Source organism: Anabas testudineus, chromosome 8 (assembly GCF_900324465.2).
Source record: "Anabas testudineus chromosome 8, fAnaTes1.2, whole genome shotgun sequence".
Taxonomy (NCBI): Eukaryota; Metazoa; Chordata; class Actinopteri; order Anabantiformes; family Anabantidae; genus Anabas; species Anabas testudineus.
Genome location: NC_046617.1, coordinates 607510 through 632229, shown reverse-complemented (window position 1 = coordinate 632229; position 24720 = coordinate 607510). Strand labels below are relative to the sequence as shown.

At 39.9% G+C, this 24720-nt stretch overlaps 1 protein-coding gene across 1 annotated transcript in view; it reads left to right on the top strand.

Annotated features, from left to right (window-relative positions):
* Positions 1 to 5556: 5556 nt before the first annotated feature.
* jupb (junction plakoglobin b) overlaps positions 5557 to 24720 on the top strand; it is a 58331-nt gene continuing 39167 nt past the window's right edge. Inside the window, exons 1-4 of the mRNA XM_026372544.1 lie at positions 5557 to 5572; positions 5784 to 6008; positions 15332 to 15585; positions 15693 to 15931. Of these exons, the coding sequence (XP_026228329.1) occupies positions 5557 to 5572; positions 5784 to 6008; positions 15332 to 15585; positions 15693 to 15931 (734 nt within the window). The remainder of the gene's footprint in view (positions 5573 to 5783; positions 6009 to 15331; positions 15586 to 15692; positions 15932 to 24720) is intronic.

The following is a 24720-nucleotide window of genomic DNA, read 5'->3' as shown; positions in this document are numbered from 1 at the left end:
TGTTTTATCTCATCTGGTTTTGATGAAAAATATAAATGTGTGTCGTCAGCATAACAATGAAAGTTAATACCATGCTTACGGATAATGTTGCCCAGAGGAAGCATGTAGAGTGAAAAAAGCAGTGGGCCTAAAACTGAACCCTGTGGAACACCAAACTGCCCTGGAGAGCATGTGGAGTAATCGCCATTTAGATCTACATACTGATAATGATCAGTCAAATAGGACCTAAGCCAGGAGAGGGCCGTCACCTTAATTCTAACAACATTAAGGGGGAACAAAGTCCAAAACAACAGAGGCAAGATCCAGGGTGTAACAAAAGGTAATAAATCCATTTTCCAGTCATTGTAGCAATCTATGTTCAAATAGTCAACCTACAAATAAACCATCTGCAGCAATCTGTGTACCAATCCATGTATAACAATCTGGCGACAAACAGAGGACTGAGGGGAGCTTTGGTTGCAGGAGAGTGGTGAGTGAGGTGGTCTAAATATGGGCATCAGGAAGTGGCTGTAAAGCAGAGTCACAGGAGTGAGACCAGGTGAGAATAGGAAGGAGACAGAAACCAAACCAACTGAACGGGGATGAGGCAGGAATTGTAACAGGTCCTTATAACGTACAACATACTATATGGTCACTTTGTTACCTATGGGACATCCTAAGAAAAAACTCACAATGACATTTTAACTCCACATATATTGTGCAGTGCTCTCACTGTTAATAAGGCAGGGATCTGTAACAAACATATAGAGGCACAGAGCAATTTAACCACACTGACAGTCTGCTCATGAGACCAAGCAGTATTTTATATATGCATGTAAGGTGAAACAGATTGGAATTGGGGAGCAGCAAGCAAATATTTGTTTATCCCAAAACATTATTTATATAGGGGGTGGCTGTGGCTCAATAGGTAGAGCAGTTGACTGCCAATCGCAGGATTGGTGATTCGATTCCCAGCTGCCACGTCACATGCCAAAGTGTCCTTGGGCAAGACACTGAACCCCTAGTTGCCCCCGGTGAGTCAGGTCAGCTGCATAGCAGCTCTGCCATCGGTGTGTGAATGTGTGTGTGCTTGTGTGTGTGAATGGGTGAATGAGACGCAGTGTAAAGCGCTTTGAGTACCAGTTAGGTAGATTAGGTATTTTTAGCAAATTCCAGCCTGGCCTACCTATTCATCTTGTGGTTTGAATCTTCTGATGTAGCCTTTGTACTTTTGTTCATGAAGTCATCTGCGAACGGTATTCAATTCAATTCAATTAAATTCAGTTTCATTTGTATAGCGCCAATTAACAACAGAAGTTATCTTAAGGCACTTTACAGTGTAAGATTTAAGACCTTACAGAGTATAATTATACAAAAAATTATATAGAAAACCCAACAATCCCATTTGAGCAAGCTTAGGCAACAGTGGAGAGGAAAAACTCCCTTTAGAGGAAGAAACCTCCAGCAGAACCAGGCTCATAGTGGGCAGCCATCTGCCTCGACCGGTTGGGGTGAGTGGAAAGAGGAAAGAGAAAAGAACAGCAGGTACAACAACAACAACAAGCAGCAAGAACACTGGACAGGTCAACTGGATTCTGGAGATGTACAGCTCCAGGCCGAGGATACCTGCCGAAAAGTACAGAAAGAGAGACAGAGACAGAGAGGAAGAAACACAAGTACAGGAGAGAGATGACACAAAGTTAATGACATGCAAACTGAAATCTATCTGATAGATACGATTTAAACCAATCTAGTGCTGTTCCTTTGATCCCAATGACATGCTCCAGTCTGTGTAATAAAATTTTGTGATCTATAGTGTCGAATGCAGCACTAAGATGAGTATAGAGAGTAGACCATTGTCTGATGCTAATAGAAGATCGGTGACCTTTACCAGTGCTGTTTCTGTGCTATGATGTACTCTAAATCCTGACTGGAAATCTTCATACAAGTTATTACTGCGCAGGTGGTCATATAATTGCTTAGAAACTACCTTTTCCAGAATTTTAGAGATAAAGGGCAGATTGGATATTGGTCTATAATTCACTAAAATCCCTGAGTCCAAAGTAGGCTTTTTGAGCAGGGGCTTGACTACAGCAACCTTAAAAGCCTGTGGTACGTAGCCTATTTGTAAAGATAAATTGATCTGATCTAATTTGGACGTGCTGATCAAAGGTAAGACATCTTTGAGGAGTCTAGTCGGGATGGGATCTAAGAGACATATTGATGGTTTAGAGGAATTAATTACTGAAATTAATTCAGAATTATCTACGGGGAGCAGGCAGTCTAAGTACGAGCGTGGTCTTTCACATGAATCCAGAGTTGTACAATCCATGCCGTATGCAGGGAGGATCTGATCAATTTTTTCTCTAATAGTTAATTTAATTTGTAAAGAAATTCATGAAATCATTGCTGCTTAGAGTTGAGGGAATACTAGGCTCAACAGAGCTATGACTCTTTGTCAGCCTGGCTACAGTGCTGAAAAGAAACCTAGGGTTGTTCTTATTTGCCTCTATTAATGAGGAGTAATATGAAGTTCCAGCTTTACAGAGGACTTTTTTATATATTATTAAACTATCTTTCCAGGTTAGGCAATATTCATCTAAATGAACGCCACCTCCTTTCCAGCTTACATGATGTCTGCTTTAAGATAGGGATTTGTGAATTGTTCCATGGAACTAACTTCCTCTGGTTCACCAGCTTCTTTTTTAGAGGAGCAACAGTATTAAGTATTGTTCCGAGTAAAGCGGTGAACGGTAGATTGCGATCACTCTTGCCCTCTAAAGCTTGTTGCTGATGTCACTAACAGTTGTTTTGGGGAATTTTTTCACAGGTCTCACAATGTTTCCATTGGTAACTGCTGTTGTCTTTTTAGTCTACCTGTCCAACATCTGTTACTTAGTGCACCAGCGGTTACTTTCTTCTTCAGGACATTCCAAATGATTGTACTGGCTATGGCCAATGTTTGTGAATTGGCTCTGATTAATTGATCTATCTCCTCTCAGCTTCACAATTTCATGTTTTTCACCCATAGATAGCTCTCTAGTTTTCATGTTGGTTATACTTGTGAACAGGCAAACACCCAAATTTGAGTGTAGACACAGAGTGCTATTTATTGTTCGAATGTTCAGTGTAATAAGACACAGCTGGGCAACAAAACTCACCTATCAGTAACATGTTCCAATATTTTTGCTCCCCAGGAGCAAAAAAAACTCCCCAGGACTAAGAGTCCAGGTTCTGGTAGAGGTGACAAGTGGACAAGGAGTATGTGAAGTTTGGGAGAGAGAGACTGTGAATTGAATGTACTGATCTAATACAGGGGTGTCAAACTCAAACTCACAGTGGGCCAAAATTGAAAACTGGGACAAAGTCGCCAGAGCCAAACTCAATATATATTAAAAAATGAAAAGAAATGAAGATCTTTTTTCACTGGCCAACAACAAAACAACAAAACGAATTTACTTCAATGAAAATACAATCTTTCAACTATTAACAGTCCATAACTTGGGGTAGGAAAAGTGCATAAAGACAGCATTCAGTTCGCTCTGATTTACTGTGATGCACATTGGTTCAAGCCAGATACCTGGCATCTTTTGTTAGATGCAAGTGCATCAACGTCTGGAGTTAGACTCTGAGCTGAGGAAATCCTCAAGATTGAGTGAAGGTGTTCAACAGTGAGACGACTCCTGAGTGTTTTTTTGTTTATCTTCATCAACGTAGATATGTGCTGCCGAGCCTAGAGAGCATTTAAACAGCTTGGGCACGGAGTTGGGGCAGTGTGTCGGGGAGGAAACATGGAAACTGGTTGGTTGGTGCGCTTTCAATGTCAACCGCAAACGGATTACTGAGAAGTTCAAATCTGCATTTCCGGGCTATCGGCAAATCGCCAGGTAAACTCAGCGCTGAGTTTTTTAGCTCACTGTGCACTTGGCCTCTTTCATTTGGCCATTTTTGGGGAGAGGTGGATTAAGTATGTCCAAGGTGACTGGTTGCATGGATGCTAATGATGTCAACAGAGAAGGAGGGGGCGCTTGCCGGTCTCGAGTGACGCGCCAACAAAACATTCTGGGATTTGTAGTATTAGCCGCATATGCGCTGTATACTGGAGGGCCAGCAACTTTACTTTAATACGCATTAGATGTGATCTCGCAGGCCAAATATAATTAGATTTGGCCCGTATGCCTGAGTTTGACACCTCTGATCTAATATATGTAGAGGAGTGACTGCGATGTTATATGTGGTGCAGATTCCCCAGCAGACGATTGATAGATCACAGTCACATGGACTGTAACCAATGTAATTCTGATGGCGTGATATTTCAGTGGCGATGTCATGGCTGACTTGTTTATGCTGTGTTTATGCTGCTTTTGACAAGTGTCATTCAAAATGCCAACGCTCTGCTGGTGTACTATTGCCTTACGCTCCTGGTTCTTTGTGTCTCGGCCAGTAACTCAGCTGACCGGCTGCTTTTGTATGTGCCAAAGACACAACGGGTGCTCAGGGGAGACAGGGCATTTGCTGTTGCAGGCCCTAAGTTGTGGAATGCACTGCCTCTGCAAGTTAGACAGGCCTCTTCACTGACTGTTTTTAAATCAAAGCTTAAAACTAATTTCTTCTCCTTGGCGTTTGATCCAGTATGATAATTTGGCTTTACCATTTTAGTGTATTTTATTCCTTTTAGTTCTTTCACATTTTTAATTTTATTTAAATGTATTGTTGCCAATTTTATCGTGATTGTACTTTATTATGTTCTATTCTTTTATGTTAAATTGTTAATAATAATTGGTCAGTCTGCTGTTTTTAAAAAGTGCTTGGTAAATAAAGTTGACTTGACTTGACTTGACATTTCCACTTATAGAACTAGTATAACTTCCCATCAGTGGGGAACATCTTTAAATATATTATGGATTCTCTTCCTAATGCACATAGTGATTGCTTGATATTGATCAGACTAATGCATCCTTTAATATATAGAACATTTTCAACATTTTCTTAACGTACCGATTAGAAAATGTGTTTTTTTTCTTATTTGTTTAGCATTATTCTAAAAACAGAAAATTAAAAATACAATGAATAAATAAAGTAGCCAATATTCTGCTTTATAAAATTAAAAAAATACTAGATAATAAAATAACATTTTAAAAAAGGCTCATAAGACAACCCAGTTCTCACCAGGTGTCTGTGGGATCCTCAAAGTTGGAATGTCTTCCTTACTTGCCATATTTATAAATCTATGCACATTTTACCTACAGCACTTTGGCATATTTGCATGCACATGACTTGCAATGTGAAGTGGTGGAACTAAGCACGCAAGGTATATATAGTTTATTAGTTTCTTTATCAAAGGAATATATGATTAACTAATTCCTAAACATGCTTTGAATCTTAACTAGTATCTCTGTATACTGTGTATGCATGCTTGGCATGTTAAGAAGTTAGGCATGAATGTGGAGATTAAAGTCTTAATCTTCCAGAAATGGGCCAGTTAGGATTACACACAAAATTCAGTTTCCCAACCTGAAGATTCCCTATTCCCTGCAGGTCAAAGGTCAGTGAAGGCTGAGGTACCATAGGACAGAGATGATGTCCATGCAAAGTAAGTAATTTTAGCTCCTGTTCTCTCGCTGAAAGTATTTGATGTAAATAGTAGCTGTACAGTTTTCTGTTATAACTAACACTAGTGGAAGTATTTAGTAAAACAGCAGCAGCAGAACTGTGACCAGTCACAGTGCAGGTAGCAACAGTAATTATTGTAGTTGTAGTAATATTACTAATATCTGATGTCAGCCATTCTGTGTTCCTTGCAGTGAGTGAGGCAGACAGTGTGGTAAAGGTGGCAGAGTGGCAGCAGACCTACTATGCCTCTGACTCTGGCATCCAATCAGGAGCCACCACAGTGCGGGATGATGAGAGCAACACTGAGTACAGCGCAAGCAAAAAATACACTAGCAATTCTACGGCCATTACAAACATTGCTTCTGCTACTGGGGGAGGAGGAGACACAGCAGCTGGTGGACTAGAGAACCCCACAGGTGAGGCTTTCTTCCAAAGGTCATTATTATTATTATTTTTTTTTATTTTTGTTTGTTTATTTCATTTTATTATTATTTCTTTACACTCTTTCTTTGTGATTCATACTGTTTGTCATCTCATTCCTCCCCTCACCCTGTTCACCATCAGGTGTGTGGTGTTGCTGTATTGGGGTTCCCCTGTATTTAGATAATTATTTTGTTAGAATAAACCAACTAATGTAATGTCATATAATATGTCTGCTTTTAGCTAGTCCATTGATTGGTAAATAATAAGTTGCTTATTGATTGATCTGCTGATCAATCAGTGACTTGATATACAGTCCCCTCCAACAGTATGGAAACAGAATTGCAGCTTTTTTTTAAAGGTGTTTATACCTTGATATGTTAAACAACATGGAACATACAGTAGCACCAAACAAAGATTATAGCACTGCTCAAAAAAGTTTAAAGGAACTTTTTTTTAGCATCAGGTAAATTCAACTTCTGGAATATTGATCTTGTTAGTTAATCAGCAGACATCCTCTAGTGGACCCTGTGCACACTGCCCAACACAGTGGCGCTCAACTGGCATTTTACATAGAACATCAGAATAGACAGGTCCAAAACTGGTACCCTGTGCTTTTCCCTGATGAGAGCAGGTTTACCCTGAGCACATGGGACAGACTTGAAAGGGTCTGGAGAACCTAACATCATTCAATATGGAGATTTTGGTGGTGGGTCAGTGATGGACTGGCAGGAGGAATATCCATATTATATACTTTTATTACAATATTTATTAAGTGTTCCTTAAATTTTTTGAGCATTGTAATAAAGTAATGTTTGTACCAACAGAGACAGAATTTTCATAATGTTGTACATTACCACAATGGATTTGAAATAAAAATCAAGATGTGCACACGTGTTAGCTCCATTATGCCGAAAACCTGCCATACTGGTAGCCCTTTGTTAAGGCATATTTGTCTATTTCCACTGAACTTAAAAAAGTAAAGCTACCATAAAGATAATCATGTGTTCATTTTACACAGGTAACAGCACCTTGTTTTTCCCTGCGTTACAGTTAATGTGACATTCATCCAGTTTGGCAAAGTGGCATATTGGTGTGGTAAACCAACTTTGAATGTGCAGTGCAAAATGGACAAATTACTACTTGAAGTCGGGAACCTGTAGATTTCAGCAGGTGCTAGGTTTCTTCACTGGTGATGCTCTGCCAGGTCTTCTCTACAGATGGAAAGATGACTTGTTGACTGACAGTGACAGCATTTGGACATTTTATTGACATTTACCAACAACATGCCCCAAATACAGATGCAGCACTTAAAGTCAACTCTTGACTTTACCTTACTCTTGACCTGCTTAATTGTAAATGAACCAAAGATGAAATGAAGCACAGCTGATAGTGGATCAGCTTAGAAGCTGTCTGTCCAAAGATTTTTAGTCACCAAAATTTTGGGGGAATAAAAACATACCGTGCCTATAAAAGTATTCCAAACTAACTAACTAGCAGACAAAGTTGCAGAAAAACAACAAGAGCAGAGTATGATTTCCCACAAAAGATTTATTAACAGGTTTTAATAAAATGCAGAGCAGAAGTAATGCATTGGGACAAAGGGACAAAACAAAACCCGAAAAGGAGGAAAAAAATAAGGATCTCTGCAAGAGGCAGGCAAACTAGAGACTACTGGATGACTCAGCCATTGTTGGCTGTGTGTCTTAGGGGAACAAGCTGGAGTACAGGTCAGTCATCATAAACTTTGTGGACTTGTGTGAGCACAACCACTTGTGCTTAAACACCAGTAAGACAAAGGAGATGGTAATTGACATCCGGAGGAGGACACCATAATACATACTAGTGAGCATCCAGGGCTCAGAGATTGGGATAGTGAACAGTTTTAAGTTCCTAGGTGTTTACCTAAACCATAAACTGGACTGAACTGGACTGATAATACTGATGCCCTGTACAAGAATGGTCAATGTCGCCTCCACCTTCTGAGGAGACTACGGTCCTTTGGAGTGTGCAGGCCACTGCTAAGGACTTTTAATAACTCTGTGGTAGCCTCTGCTATCCACTACATTGTGGTCTGCTGGGGTGCAGGCAGCACAGACAGGGAAAAGAAAAGACTGAACAAGCAGGTCAGAAGGACCAGTTCTGTCCTGGGCTGTCCACTCGACTCAATGGAGGAGGTGGGTGGGAGGAGGATGTTGGCCAAGCTGACTTCCATCATGGACAACACCTCTTATCCACTGAATCAGACAGTGGAAGCTCTGTTCAGCTCCTTCAGTGGACGACTAATTCACCCTCAGTGTAAAAAGGAGTGGTACCACAGATCATTCATTCCCACTGCTGTTAGACTGTACAACTCAACAGTCTAACAAACTAACAGTACACTCATAAGCTCATTCATTATTAATCTGTCTCATCTCAGTAGTTTGTCTTGTAAATAATTGTGAATTTGTAATATATTTAATTTTTGCACACTTTTCTATTTTCATTCCTTTGCACTTTACATTTAGCAGACGTTTTTATCCAAAGCAACTTACAAGTCAGTACAAGGTACAATGGTAGGCAGGCCGCTACTGGAGGTAGGCCACAGCTGGCATTTGAAAAAACCTCATTAATGCCCAAGTGAAAACAGGTTTCTACAAAGCATTGTCAATAAAATAAAAATATATTAGGTGAAATCAGTGTTTGCATTAAAATTCATCCCCTTCAGGTCTGTATTTAGTAGATGCAACTTTGGCTGCAATCACCTTATGGAGTCTGTGTTGATAGGTCTCAGTTAGGCTTGCACATCTGGACACTGGAATTTTATGCCATTCTTCTTTGAAAAACTGCTCAAGCTGCTCTTTCAGGTTGCGTGGGGATCGGGTGTGAACAACCCTAAGTCCATCCACAAATTTTCCATTGGATTGAGGTGTGGGCTTTGACATTGACCTTGTTTTCTGTGTAGCTTTAGCTGTATGCTTCGGGTCATTGTCTTGCTGGAAAAAAAATCTTCTTCCAAGCCATAGTTGTCTTGACAACTGAAAGGGATTGTCCTATATTTTGCTGCATTCATCTTACATTTACATTTACATTTAGTCATTTGGCAGACACTTTTATCCAAAGCGACTTACAAGGGTAGGTAGGGTAAGCATAAGGAGGTCTTGCTTAAGGATGGGATTTAAACCCCAGTCTCCCACACGGAAGGCGGTGATCTTACCACTACACTAACTTACCCTTTACCTTAACAGGCCTTCCAAGGTCGGCTGCCGAGAAGCATCCCCACAACATCATGCTGCCACCACGTGTCTCATAGTGTGGATGGTGCGCTTGTGGTTATGTGCAGTGTTTGGTGTGCACCAAACATAGTGTCTTGTCTGATAGACAAAAAGCACCATTTTGGTCTCATCAGACCAAAGGACCCTCTTCCACTGGACCATGGAGTCTTTCACATGCCTATTAACAAACTCAATTTGTGAATTAGCAGTTTTTTTCAACATTGGCATTCTCTTTACCACTCTCCCATAAACAAAAACAAAAACAAAAACAAAAACAAGCAGCAAAAACATTGGACAGGTCAACGAAGATACCTGCAGAAAAGTACAGAGAGAGAGGGAGACAGAGAGGAGGAAGCACAGCTTTGAATGGATAGAGAAGACAGGAGGTCTTTAAGATAAGACAGAGCTTAATTCTTAGGTGCTTTATATGTGAGGAGAAAAATTTAAAATTCAATTCTTTATTTTACGGGGAGCCAATGGATTGAAGCTAATGTAGGAGGAAATTGATTTCTCTTGCTCTCTGCAGTATTTTGGGTTATCTGGAGGCTTTTTAAGGAGTTATTGGGACATCCTCTATTAATAACGAATTACAGTAATTCAGTCTGGAAGTAACAAATGCATGGACTAGTTTTTCAGCATCACTTTGGGACAGGATGCTCCTAATTTTAACAATGTTTCTCAGGTGGAAAAAGGCAGTCCTAGAGATTTCTTTAATCTATGGCATGATGTATGACAGAGATTTCTTGGTCAAAGATAACTGAGATTTCTCACAGTGTTACTTGAGGCCATTACTAAGTCATCAAGGATGAGAATGTGGTTAGACATAGTGTCTCTGAGATATTTAGGACCAAAATAATCTCTGCAAATGGTCTGCACTAAATAGCGCTTTTCTACCTAGCTGGTACTCAAAATGCTTTACACTGTGTCTCATTCATCCATTCGCACACACAAGCACACGCACACACCGATGGCAGAGCTAAGCAGCTGACCTGACTCACCGGGGGCAACTTGGGGTTCAGTATCTTAGCCCTTAGCACTTAGCACTTTGGCATGTCTGAATTTAGGAGATGGAAATTTGAGAACATCCAGGCCTTTATGGCTTTTAAGCATGCTTGAAGTTTGAGTAATTGATTAGTTTCTTCTTGCTTCATATGTAAATACAGGTGGGTATCATCTGCATGTTTCCTAATAATATTGGGTAAGGGGGACATATATAGTGTAAAAAAGAATCAATCCAAGCACAGAACCATGTGGAACTCCGTAACTAACTTTTGTGTGCGTGGAAGACTCATCATTAACATGCACAAACTGGAATCTATCTATCGATAGATACGATCTATCGATCTATCTAAATCACCCTAGTGCTGTTTCTTTAACCCCAGTGAAATGTTCCAGTCTGTGTAATAAAATGTTGTGATCTATTGTGTCGAAGGCAGCACTAAGATCTAACAGGACGAGTATAGAGAGTAGTCCATTGTCTGATGCTAATAGAAGATCGTTAGGGATCTTTACCAGTGCTGTTTCTGTACTATGATGTTTGCTTTGAAACTACCTGCATTTTTGAGATACAGGGCAGATTGGATATTAGTCTATAATTTACTAAAACTTACTTGAAGGCTTTTTGAGCAGATGTTAAAAGCCTGTAGCACGTAGCCTGTTTGTAAACATAGATTGATCTGATCTGATGTGAATATGGACGTGCTAATCAAAGGTAAGACATCTTTGAGCAGTCTTGTCGGGATAGGGTCTAAGAGATATGTTGATGGTTTGGATGAATTAATTAATGAAATTAACTCAAAATGATCTACGGGAAGAAGCAGTCCAAGTACAAGTGAGGTCTTACAAATGAATATAGAGCTGTTGTACAGACGAGTCCATCCACATTTACATTTAGTCATTTGGCAGACGCTTTTATCCAAAGCAACTTACAAGTGAGGAACAAGGCAAGTAAAAATTTAAATCAAGGTGAAAAACATCAAATTCATCTAAATTAGTGGACGTCAGACATGATTTCTGACAGGGGTCCTCAATTTGTGACGAAGTTTCAGGGTTTCATCTGCCGCTGCTCGTGGATCAGGGCCTGGAACACCCTTCTTAGGACATCCCAACATTACGTGCAGCCAACAAGCATCGCTCTCCAGCTCCCCAGTACACCCCGGGGCAACGGGTGTAGCTCTCCACTCGCGACCTACCCCTGCAGGTTGACTCCAGGAAGCTAGCTTCCTGCTTCATAAGCCCTTTCCCGATCTCCAAGGTGGTTAATCTGGTGGCCATAACTCTCAAGCTTCCCAGGGCCTCCCATAATAACCCCACGTTCCATGTCTATCGCCTCAAACATGTCAGGACCAGCTCCTCACATGTTGTGTCCAACTCTGGGTATTGGCTTTTAGCACTTTATTGCAAGGCATCAAACACAGCAGCACTTTAGCCTCCCTGCAACTGTAGAAGAACAAAGCATTCACAGGGTTTGTCTTGTTATGCCATTAATCAGCCATAACTTGGTCTCGGGAATAACAAAACACAGCCATGGCTCTCTACCTAGATAAGTGGAGAAGAATGTAACCCTTTCATCTATTTAAATATATTAAAATTCATGTTTATTCTCAATTCTAGCTTTATCAATTTGTTCTAGCTATGATCTAAATTCTAGCAAGTAATATATAACAAATTTGAGGCTGATTCATAGACATTAGGTTTAAGGGATGTCAGAAGTAACCTTATTATTCGGAACAGTATGCTATGGAAAATTTGATTTGAGTACATACAAAAAAGAGTTAATTAATAATTTCAAATACAGGGGACAGGGGGAACTAACAAGAAAAGGAATCTAACAAACACTAGCAAAGTAACAACCAAAAGAGAACCAAAAACAAGGTGGAAAACACAAACAAATCCAGACATACAAAGTACCAACAAAACAATTAATGCACAAATATACACAAACCAACAAACTATCACAAAACAAAAATGGGGCACAAACGCTAACCGAACACAAACAAACTCACTAATAAAAAAATACATAGTAACAAACAAAAATCACTGCCAAAGGCAAGCAAAATACTAACGAACATACAAACCAAGCTAACGCAGATAAAAAAAACTAACATACAAGCTAGACATAAGTAACAACAAAAAGGCACTGCAATGGCAGGCAAAAATACAAACTCCAACAAACAGAGGTACAGTCCGGGGTGAAACAAACGGGGCAGTCCAACCAATGAACGAAAGTTCCAGGTCAATAAACAAACAAACGAACAAAACGTGTGAAGGAGTTCAGGTCCAGTGTAATCCAGGGTATGACGGACAGACGAACAAACAAACTTCAAAGTCCAGAAATACTATAGAGCAGGGGTCTCAAACTCAATTTACCTGGGGGCCGCAGGAAGCATAGTCTGGGTGAGGCTGGGAAAAGCTTTGTTAAAAAAAAAAAAAATCTTCTTAAATCTCATTATTTTTATTTTTTAATACAAAATAAATAAAAACATAAAAAATAATAAGAAAATAAATCGGTAATAAATAAATAAAATAATAATAACAATGAAAATAATAATTATTTCTATATCTGCTGTATTCGGATTCAAATGTCTGTATTAACAGTTCTTTAACCTTTAACCTTCTTCTGAACATCGCTCTGTGACTGCAGAGCACATTAGGCTGCATTGAGTTTCTTACTTTACTTTTAATGCATCACTTTGACTTATAATGTCCCGCAGGGCAGTAACTTAAAACAACTTTTTTTTTAAGTGTTGTGAATGCAGCAAGCTGGGACGATTGTCCGCCTGGGCTTCATAGAAACGAGGCCGCTAGTCAGGCTGAAAACTCTTCATGGCAACACTGCTGTCACTCATTGAGAAATGTTTCTCTGATTGGATTAAGCCCGCCCAATGCCCCGCCCCCGAGACCCATATACCCCACCGTGATTGGTTGGTTTGTTCAGCTCCGCACCAACACTGTAATACACATCTAACTCACGGGCTGCACCAACTTTAAACTATCATATTATCATATTATCCATGTAATCAGCAGAGGGTAGGGCAGAGATAGTTGAAAAACAAGCAGCGCTGTGGCTCTGGAGGACTAGGGTCAGCCATTCCTGCACTAAACAATACAGTAAACATCTAACTGATTAATATTGAGTTGCAAGTAATTGATTTAGTGAGGGACACATTTACATTTAGCAGATGCTTTTATCCAAAGCAACTTACAAGGATAGGCAGGGTAAGCGTAAGGAAGTCTTGCCTAAGGCCTCCTACTGGAGGTAGGCCACAAGCTGGGATTCAAACCCCAGTCTCCCACATGGAAGGTGGTGATCTTACCACTACACTAACCAGCCACACCATTATCAGAATGACAAACTTGAAGTAGCAGGTTCAGGTAGAGACCTGTGTAGAGACTGAGAATAAACGGAGCAGGGAGCTTAGAAGGGTATTAAAAGGTTTTATAGGCCATATACCACTTAAGATCCCTCCAGTTCTAGCCAATGAGCATATATCAATATTTCAAACAATATACTACAGATTAGCAGTTTGACCTAATGGCAGTCAATACCAACATTTATGGCATGCAAAGCGGTACCCGAACAATAGTTGTTGTCTAAAATTCAAAATTCAAGTTCAAAATTTGACTTACAGAACTGATGTCAAGGTTCTTAATTGTTGTGTCTTTAGAAAACACACGAGGTATAAGAGTACAAGAGTTACATTTTCTGTATGTAATGGACTGCCTAGATTTACCAGTTCTGTGGCAATAGATAAAGCAAAACAGTCACTGTGCTATATAGAGGTTCAAAACCAGATTGAAAAATGCCAATAATTGGGTGTGGACTATCTTTTTAAGAATTTTAGAATTGAGAGTTAATTTAGAACTAGGTCTAAAGTTAGCAAGCACGGTGAGATCCTATTTAAAGAATCAAGGAGGGATAACATTTGAAGAGCCAGATAGGGAGTTAAAACATATACAGTCACATGGTCTCATCAATGAGAGTGCTGGATTTACCCACATTCAACAAAGAATGGAGAAAGTACAGTTTAAGATAAATAAAAAAAAAAAAAAGTGATTTTGGATAAAGGTTTTATTTACTATGGATCTGGCATTTACCAGGTCTATACTAATGGGAGTCGAAGAATTGGCAACTTAACTTGCTTCAATGCTTGTAAGTTCTGATGATTTGCCCTCCGCCAGCAAAGTTGTGAGTAACAGATGCGAGAAGACAATTTCACCTGATCTGAGTCCACTACCTGTATTAATCAAGGATGAACAGGATCCAGAGAAAGCCATGAAGCAAACAGGGCTTTCCACAGAAGAACCTATCTACTGTGACTCAGAAAATCTGAGGGAGAACGTGCCAGCCAGGCCTTAAACTTCACAAGCCATCCACCATGCTTGCCTCTGTGTCTGTTTCTCTTCCTTGTTGAAGTTGGAAATTGAACCCTTTAGAGGTGAGCAGGTATCCCAGATAAAAAGTTTTTTGGGGGGGACATTATATTGCTTTTTAAATGCTGGGATCCAGGTAATTGTTCATTTCAAATGTTTTTTTCGGGATTACTGAAAGACATAGCTCTTAATTGAAGTTTAGTTCTAGTGAACCTGAATTCGAATGTCACAACTGAAAGAAATATTACTTTTGCTAGCTGGATTACCTCATGTAGCCCCCAAAAAGAGGGGTTGACTGTGGCTCATTAGGTAGAGCAGTTGTCTGCCAATCATAGGATTGGTGGTTAAATTCCCAGCTGCCAAAGTGTCCTTGGGCAAGATACTTAACCCCAAGTTGCCCCCGGTGAGTCAGATCATTGGCCATTGGTTTGTGTGTGAATGAGATGTAGTGTAAAGTGCTTTGAGTATCAGGTAGAAAAGAGCTATATAAGTACAGACCATTTACCATCTTGGTTGTACATATTTTGTCTAATACATTACAATCTACAATGACAGTAAGTACTTTAACATTAATTAAAAAATTATATATATTTCTTTAGTCTTGTTGTGGCTTTTTTTTTTTACCTTTATTAACACACATATACTCAATCTCACTCACTGTCTCATATCACTTTTTCTCTCTGTGTCTTTAGATTTAGATGCTCAGTATTCACTAACGCGGGCTCAACGTGTCCGGGCTGCCATGTTTCCAGAGACCCTGGTAGAAGGTGAGGCAGCCATGCCAGTCCAATCAGATCCTTCACAGCAGAGTAACGTACAGAGACTGGCTGAGCCCTCACAGCTGCTAAAGACAGCTATTGTCCACCTTATAAACTACCAGGATGATGCAGAGCTGGCCACCAGGGCAGTACCAGAGCTCACCAAGCTGCTGGCAGATGATGACCCGGTACACTGCTACAAACACTCCATTAAATTTGTATTACAATTTTACACACATAGTATCTTAGTTTACAAAGTTGTTTTTTTTATTTATTTATTTTTTTTAACCTTTAGGTTGTGGTGAACAAGGCGGCTATGATAGTCAACCAGCTTACCCGTAAGGAGGCGAGTCGGCGTGTGCTAGTGCAATCTCCGGCCCTGGTGGGTGCTGTGGTGCGAGCCATGACAATGGCTGTTGACATGGAGACAGCGCGTTGCACAGCCAGTGTGCTCCACAGCTTGTCGCACCAGAAGGAGGGACTACTGGCCATATTTAAGTCTGGAGGGATACCAGCACTAGTACGCATGCTGAGGTAGAACATTAATTACATATTTACGACTAACCATTCAGTGATAATTAAGCCTTACAGAGCTAAATGTTGATTAAGTGTGAAAAAGAAAAAAGATGCACTCTTCTTTCTATGTTTTGGTCTCAATCCCTTATAGAAAAATCTGTCTGTTAAGCTGCTAAATGCTCGACTAGTCCATCAGCTAGTTTCTAAAAGAGTGTGAGTGCCTGCGGGTGGCTGCTAAGCACATAGAAGACACTAGGCTCATTGGAGATGAACTGCGCCTCGCCTACTAAACAGGAGAGCATACGTTGGCAGCAGGGTTCAACGATCTGACTAACAGATGAATGAGGCAAGCAAGTACAAAAAAAACAAAAAAACAACAGGAGACACAGGGAACCAAACATGAAAAACCAAAACAAACATGATTATAGCAAAACAAAGTATCAACGTAAAGAGACCCGAAAACACGGTGGATACAAAAGTAACAAACAAAGTCTGAACAAAGTAACAACCGAAAATGCTGCAGAAACACAGGCAAAAAAACAAACTAAACACACAGACCAAACATACAAAGTACCAAACAACATTAACTGCTGAGGCAGACACAAATAATAGCTAAATCAACAACACAAAGTACTGAACAAAAACACTACTCTAAGGCAGGCAAAAAATACTAACATACAAGGTCAATAACACAAAGGAGCAACGAAAATCAATGCACTAAAGCAGACATAAATAACTTAACATACTAACTAGACATGCAACATTGCATACAATAATACTCTGCAAAAGGGAGGCAACCAACTTATGAACAAAAAACACAAATCCAGCAAACAAAAGGCAAAGTCCAGAGGGAATCCAATAAACGAACAAACAAAACTTGAACAAACGAGATGAAGTCCAACGAATGAACTTACAAGTGGTGAGGTTCTGTATGCAAAATAAATCCATGAAACAATCTGTGGGAATCCTTGACTGATGAACAAACGAGCAAGCAAACAAATGAACCTGAGTAGTGGAGGGTATGGAGTATACAACAAATCAGCAACAAACAAAAAACTGAGGGAAGCTTATAAAACAAAAGGGACACACAGGTGAAATGAATCAGTCATTAATGAGTCCGACAAGAGGAGGAAGTCCAAATACAGGCAAACAGGAAGTAGCAGGAGAACAGGGTGAGAACAGGTGACAAAACAGAAACAAAACCAACAGAACGGGGACAAAGGGAGGAATTGTAACATGGGTCGGAGTAAAGACACTGCAATGAAGACGGACAGTTTCTCTCAGTTTTCTAGCAGCATTAAAGCTGCTGTTTGTGCTACAAGTAGCACATACTCACATCCGGCGAGGTTGGATACAGATACTCAGTTTCCCAGTAACTTATGTTTGTTTGTTTCAAGGCTACACAGGAGATGTTGTAAATCAGCTTCTCTGATAAGTCACATTTATTCTGTAAAATTAATCTTCATCCTGAAAAGGGAATAATAAAATCAAAACATTTCAAGTACAAGTAAATCCAAGAGAAAACTTTTCTATTAACATTCTATGATTGAGCTGAAGCCTGAACCGATCGGAGCTTAGCTCAGGTGAGAGCCTCACGTTTACATAATTCCTTAAGGTTTTGCAGTCTGTGGAGAGCAACCGGATCCAAAATCTGCCTCCTTGGTCTCACAAGGTTATTGTTTCTGTGTGCTGTGTCTCCCAGCACAGTCTCAAGGGAGTTTCCAGGAGACAGGCAGTTACTCTAGGAGAGCTGGACAGGAAGGTCCTTAACCCATCAACAGGACCAGCATCTGCTCCTGTGTGCAAGGATGAACAGGATAAATACAACCAGAGCCCTTCAAAATGACCTCCACTGGTGAACCCTTGAAGGCAGAAGCAGGCCACTGGTGTAAATGTTGCTGACCAAACAATGAGGAACAGACTTCCTGAGGGTGGCCTGAGGGTCCGATGTCTTCTAGTGGGCCCTGTGCTCACTACTTGGCACTGTGGAGCTTCACTAGCTTGATTTGCCTTAGAACACCGAAATTGGCAGGTCTCCCACTGGCACCCTGTGCTTTTCTCTTTCACATGACTGCAGAAGCTTTGGAGAATGTTATGCTGCCTGTAACATCGTTCAACAGTAATGGTCTGTGGAGGGACGCACAGACTTTTACCGGCTAGACAACACATCTTGGGATGAAATTCTTGGACCTTACATTTACATTTAGTCATTTGGCTAACCCTTTTATCTAAATTGACTTACAAATGAGGTACAAGGCAAAGGCACTACCACTACACTATCCAGACTCTAGGAGACCCTACACTTGTGTAGTGGGTGGCCAGGCCTCCCAAGCAAGAGTATGCAGGCAGATCTTGAAGAATCAAGGAACTGATGCCATTGACTGGTCCCCACGCTCCCCTGACCTGAATCTAAAAGAACACCTCTCGGACATTATGCTTCAGTTCATCCATCGCTGTCATCGAGCACCTCAGACTGTCAGGGAGCTCACCTCATTAGGAGCATGCCCTGACGTTGTCAGCAATGTATAGCCAGTTGTGGCAATACAAGGTGCTGAGTACCATTTTGCAATTACATTTTAGTAAAATGGACTAACCTACCACATAATTTTTTTAGTTAGATTTTCTAGGTGTTTTTCAATTCAGCCCTCTGCAGGTGGATTTTTATTTACATCAAATGATATGGCATCCTTTCATTTCTTACATATTACCCAGCCTCTATCAGTATAACTATCGAGCATGATTTTTCCCCATTCAGATTTGATGTGTCTCCAAAGAGTTCCTTTAATTTCTTTTTAGTTGTGTACAACTAAAGGAGACAGGCATTCTCCACCTTTTAGCAACAATATTGAGCCATACCCCAGAAAGGACAAAAGACATGTTTTCATCTATTAGGAACTGAGATTAATCAGCTGTGCAGAGAATTTTCATGCATTTTTGAAGGCAGAAGCTGATCCACCAGAATCTGAGGAGGGAAAGGTGTGAAGCAGGGGAGAAGTGCTCACAAAACTTGACGAGATAATGTGTCTCCAGTAAAGTGGAGAATCATTCATCCATATCATAGGCAGGACGGGCCAGGACATGACCAAAGGAACTCAGTCCTCATTTACTGTAACAGGGTGATTTTCAGATGGCGTAGATGAAAACGCTAATAAGGCCTTGCTACCATCACACTTCTCAGTCTTTATCGCATCCAGCAAACTAAAGTGACCTTGATAACTGCAGACTGATCTGCCTTAAAGCACCTGTCAATTATGTGCACTTGTTGCTTCTCATGAACTCACAAACTTTGTTATCTACTGTATCTCACCTCCCTAATACTATTACTACTGATCTATTCTGTATATTTGTATTGTTCTGTTGTTTTGTCAGTTGTACCTCCTTTGGAAGACCAGTAGAGTGTTATCTCTTATCTCTCTCTTATATTTGTAATTATATTAATTAGTTTCATTTTTTATGCACCCCAAAAATGGTGGTGTGCATGAAAATGGCTGTAATTCCTGAATCCTTAATGTCTTTTGTCATACTCATTTAGTTAAAGCTTTGACTGTGCTCCCATCTTGTTTATTTCAAATTTAGTGTTTTAGTGTACAGTGAACAAATTCTAAAAATAAAATACAATTATAAGAGTGTCTTTGTATCTTCTATCAAAATTTGTTATGTCATTTATGTCAGTACTACAATTACACTAAAGGTGCCTAACTATTTGATGCTATTGGTCATAACGCATTGGCACAAATGTACTCAAATATTAATGAACATGTCCAAGCTCCCTTTTTACTGTAGACTGAAAACGTTTAGGTTTGACCTTAAAAAAATGAATATCAGACGAGATTAACATTTTAGCTTTCATTTTTACACATTTAGGCCAAGTTAGGCCAAGTTGCCCCCGGTGAGTCAGGTCAGCTGCATAGCAGCTCTGCCATCGGTGTGTGCTTGTGTATGCGAATGGGTGAATGAGATGCAGTGTGAAGTGCTTTGAGGACCAGTTAGGTAGAAAAGTGGTAAGTAATTTACCATTTACAAACAAAAAGCACCTTTTGTTTGAACCTACCCATTTTTTATGGGAGCAAATATATTGGAATAGACTTCAAATTAAATTAAAGTGAATAAGACTCAATATTTAAATAAAATCCTGCATCCACCTTTTGGGTGGATTTGGGTTTTATTTTGACAAATTCCAGCCTGGTGTCCTATACTTCTTGCTAATGAGTTGTTTGAATATGTGCAATGCCTTTTGCATTGTCTTCCTTAGTCTACCTGTTCGCGTCTTTAGGGCATTATAAATGGTTAAACTGGCTATTGTCATGGCAACAGGTTTTAAACTTCAGATTACTGGAAATGACGCAAGAGAGAAGTAGGAGAATATGAAGTGTCTATATTGAAGGCAGGCAATATGGGGAGAAAAGCCTAGGGATGAGGTAGGAACCAGCAAATGAGGGGTGTCTCAGAGTTCTAGGCGAAGAGACAATTCCGCTAACAGGGTAGTATGAGTGCTGACAGACTCAGTACTCACAGGTAGGTGGGGGATGAGCAGAGTGAAAGCCTGAACTACAAAGATGGCCATGGAGAAAACATGAAGAGTCTCGGAGGTGAGTGATGTCACTTCTCCAAAATGGCAGCCCCCATAGACCCCAGGAGATGTAAACTGTAACACAAGCACTGTATGAGGGGACAGGTTAGTAGAGGTGAGATTGAGGATACTGGCAGCAAGCGACAGTCATGGTTCGTGATAAGCTGTAATTTTCTGTAAGTCCAAAAACTGTCCAAGATCCAGTATCACAGAGTAACAGAGCAAGTCCATAGTCATACACGGGGTTAACAGATGCAGTCCAGAGCCATGCACAAGGTAATCACAGGAATACAGAGAGGGGTAGAAAAACTCACAGTATCCAAAAGGAGGGTTGTGCAAGGACAAGGTTCAGGCCATGCAGCTGGGTCGATATCGAAAGATCAGTCAGGAGAGATCGCTGGATAGTTGCTGTCGTATCAGGGATAACAGATTATGTGGCAAAGGGCAGAGATTCGCAGACCGGCTTATAAAGGGATCGGAAGACAGGTTAACAGAATTGGGGTAATATGATAAGAGTGGAGTTCAGAGTTGGAGAACAGGAAGGGGACCATATGAGGAGAGAGGGAAACAGGCAGAAAGACCAGAGACCGTGACAGCTAAGACCAATATTTACATTCCATCTTCTCACAGCTTCACAGTAACTTTTTTTTACACATCGACAGCTCTCTGGTTTTAATATTGGTTACACCTCTTAACTATAAATGCAGTCTGAACAGGCAAAACCCACATCTGAAACTGAGCGTAAACAGTTCTATTTATTGTGTGAATAATCAATGTAATAGGATTAATGGGGCAACAAAACACACCTGTCACATTTTCCATTACTTTTGCATACCTGAAAAATGGGTAGGTTCAATCAAAGGTGCTATATTCTAAGTTGTGTATCGGATCCAAATGTAAACACCTAGAAATAAAAGCTGAAATGTTAATCTTTTGTCTCATATTCATCTTTTTATTTCAAACCCAAATGTTTTCAGTCTACAGCAAAAGTAAAGAAACCGGCATCACTTTTCCAATACTTTTGGAGGGGAGTGTATATTTCCTTTGCATCTGCATCCAGATCTGTGGCTGACTGGGTCAACTGAAAATTATAGAAGATGAAAATAACAGACTAGGGATCAATGCTACCACTAAATTATGGGCCTTTCAACCCCCAGGCAGATGAGTTAATCCCTTCAACTATGGCTTAGCAGTGGAGGATAATTCACACTGCTAATTAATTCAGGGGCTTAATTCCCATAGAAAATGAAAGAAAATTGAATAAAAACATTTTCCTCTTTACCTCTGATTGCTTATACACATTTAGATTTTTGCCATTGTCACCCTATGCAACCTTCTGCATAAATAATGTTTGTGGTGTTGTTGGTTGATAATCAGGAAATGGGCCTTATTATGAGGACATTTCTCTTTCACTGTTATGCTACACTTATTTTGTTCATTGATGCTGTTTTATCTCTTTCTCTTCCCCACCATTTTTTTAATCTCTGTCTGTCTTTGAATCTCATTGCAAACACTGTGTCTATTTAAGTTTTTCTATTCTCTACACAACAAAATTTTTTTTAGCTGGAACATTTTCTTCAACCCTATTTTTTACACAGTTTTTTGTTGACTAGGAGGTATGGGTTTCAACTCGACAGTCAGCTGGGGGCCTTTGTTTTAGTGAGTTGGCATGTTCTTCCTATACCTGTGTGAGTTTTCTCTCACATTATCCAAAGACATGCTGTTAGATTAGGTTAATTGTGTGACTATGATTGTTATCTTTATCTGTCAGCGTAGGATAGACTAACAACGTGACCGGCATGTATCTCACCTCTCAGTGAAAGGAGGATAGACTTCAGGGCCCAAGGATAAATGGATAAATTTTAAAAACGTTTTTCTTTTTTTTCTATGTATAATTTATTGCTTACTACATACTTTAAGAAAAATTCATTAGAATGAACTTAATCTTTATTGCTAAATAGTAAATAATCAAACTTCGGCTGTTATCAACACAAACCTTGGATAACTACACAAATTTTCTCAGAAGTTTATAATTATATCCAAGTTATCACCAACTTTACCCAGCAAGAACTACACTGCCCTTCCAAAAAATGTCACAACCAGGATTTAACGAAACAAATAGTAAGTAATGAATAGTAAGAGCCTAATAACTGCATGTATGATTATTTTTAAGCTGGCGACAAGTTATTTAACCCTAAATGATGCAGTGAGTAACTTCTCATGTTGAAACACACATTCCGTAATGTTGGAAAAGATGTTAATCGTTTTCAAGAGGTTCATATTATTGGCTTGCATCAAGCAAAGCGCATCTAAGGAGACTGCTGAAACTACTAAAACTGGGTTAAGAACTGTCCAATGGAAGAAGGTCATGTGGTCTGATGAGTCTATTTTTACCCTGTTCCAGAGTGATGGGAGCATCAGGGTAAGAGAGGATTAATTGATGCACCCATCATGATCTGGGGTTGCTGCAGTTGGCCATTATACAACATTATTTACCCTAAGAATTAGGTCAGCTGACTGCCTAAATATACTGAATGACCATGTGATTCTATCAATTTTTTTTTTTCCCTGATGGCAAGGGGGCATATTCCAAGATGGCAGGATTCACCTGGCTCAAATGTTGAGTGGCTCAGGAAGCATGACATCATCAAGATTTTGCAACTCTGGACAGGAATAAATGTTGTGACATTGCAGAAGATTACTGAAACAATGCCACAGCGAATGCGTGCTGTAATCAAAGCCAAAGGGGTTTCACGAAATATTAGTGTGATTTTTTATTGGGTTTTTTTTGGACAGTGTATATTTACCCAGTAAATGCATAGTAATTAATGCACTATGACAGGAAGGAGTGCTTAGCCTTAACTAAAGTGCTTTTTTCTTTTCTTACTATAACTGAGTTAAAGGATTCTCACTAGGGTTTGCAGTTTGCTAGTCCTGCACATCCTGCACATATGATTATGTGTTTGCAGCTTAATTATATAAGAACGTAGGACATAGGACTGTGATGGCAGCAGATAAAAAGTCAGTTAGTAAATCAGTATTACAGTTCATCCTGAGGGGAATATGAATACAGTGGCAAGAGAAAGTATGTGAACCTCTTACGATCCCTGCCTTTTCTTGCCCCTGTTGCTTTATTTTGCTTTTCCTGCTCTTTCAGTCTGTCTCTCTCTTATTATCACCTTATTAGTTTCACCAATTTTTGTCTCTCTGCCCACTCACCTCAATTAACATGATCGGCTCCACCTCTGCCCTTGATTACATCGGTTTTACCTGTGCACCAAGCTCCATATACTATATCCATATAACACTCCTTCCTCCGGTACTCCCTTGCTGTTAGTCAGTTTTTGTACAGCTCTCCAGCTGGTAACTTGTGCCTTGTTTGTTGCCATGTGCTTTGGACTTGTTTCATGTTTGTTAGACCTTGTTTTTTGACCTGGACCTTGTGCCTCCTTCTTGTAAGTATTTTTTTTTCCTGCCCATTTTGGAGTTTTCTGGTATTACTTTTTCTGATTTGTCTTCATTCTTTTGGTTGTTACTTTGTGCTCCATCACATTTCTAGTTCAGTTTTTGCTGTGTATGTTTTGTGCCTGTTCTATTCTAGCTATGTTCTTTTGATGCTTTGTGTCTTTGTGCCACAAGCCTTCGGTCCCCCCACCTTTGTGCCACAAGCCTTCGGTCCTCCCACCTTTGCCCATTCTTCCTGGCAGAACTGCTTTAGTTCTGTTATAGTCATCTCTGTGTGTGTGTGTGTGTGTGTGTCTGTGTGTGTGTGTGTGTGTGTGTGTGTGTGTGTGTGTGTGGCTCTCTTCAAGTCGTTAACATCACTATTGGGTTGATGCCTGGGCTCTGACTTGGCCACTTCAAATGGTAGACTTTTTTTAAAACCATTCTGTTGTGGACTTCACCAAATTTCTACAATTAGATTCCAATTAGCTTTCTTTAGGTCATTATTCTAAGGTTGTTTTCAAGGCATGAAAGACCAGAATTTTTTGTGTTATTATATTAGGCACACTATATTTATTAATACACTTGACTTAGATGAAGATCAAATCACATTTTATAACAAATTAATGCAGAAAACCATGAAATTTCAAAAGGCTAACTTACTTTTTCTTGTCACTGTAGGCACCAAATGTCACGCCAATCGAAAACAACCAAAAATATAAACCTCATGATTGCATTAGAAGTAATGTCAAAAGATTATCAAAGCCCTTGTACATCTTATGGGGTCCATAAG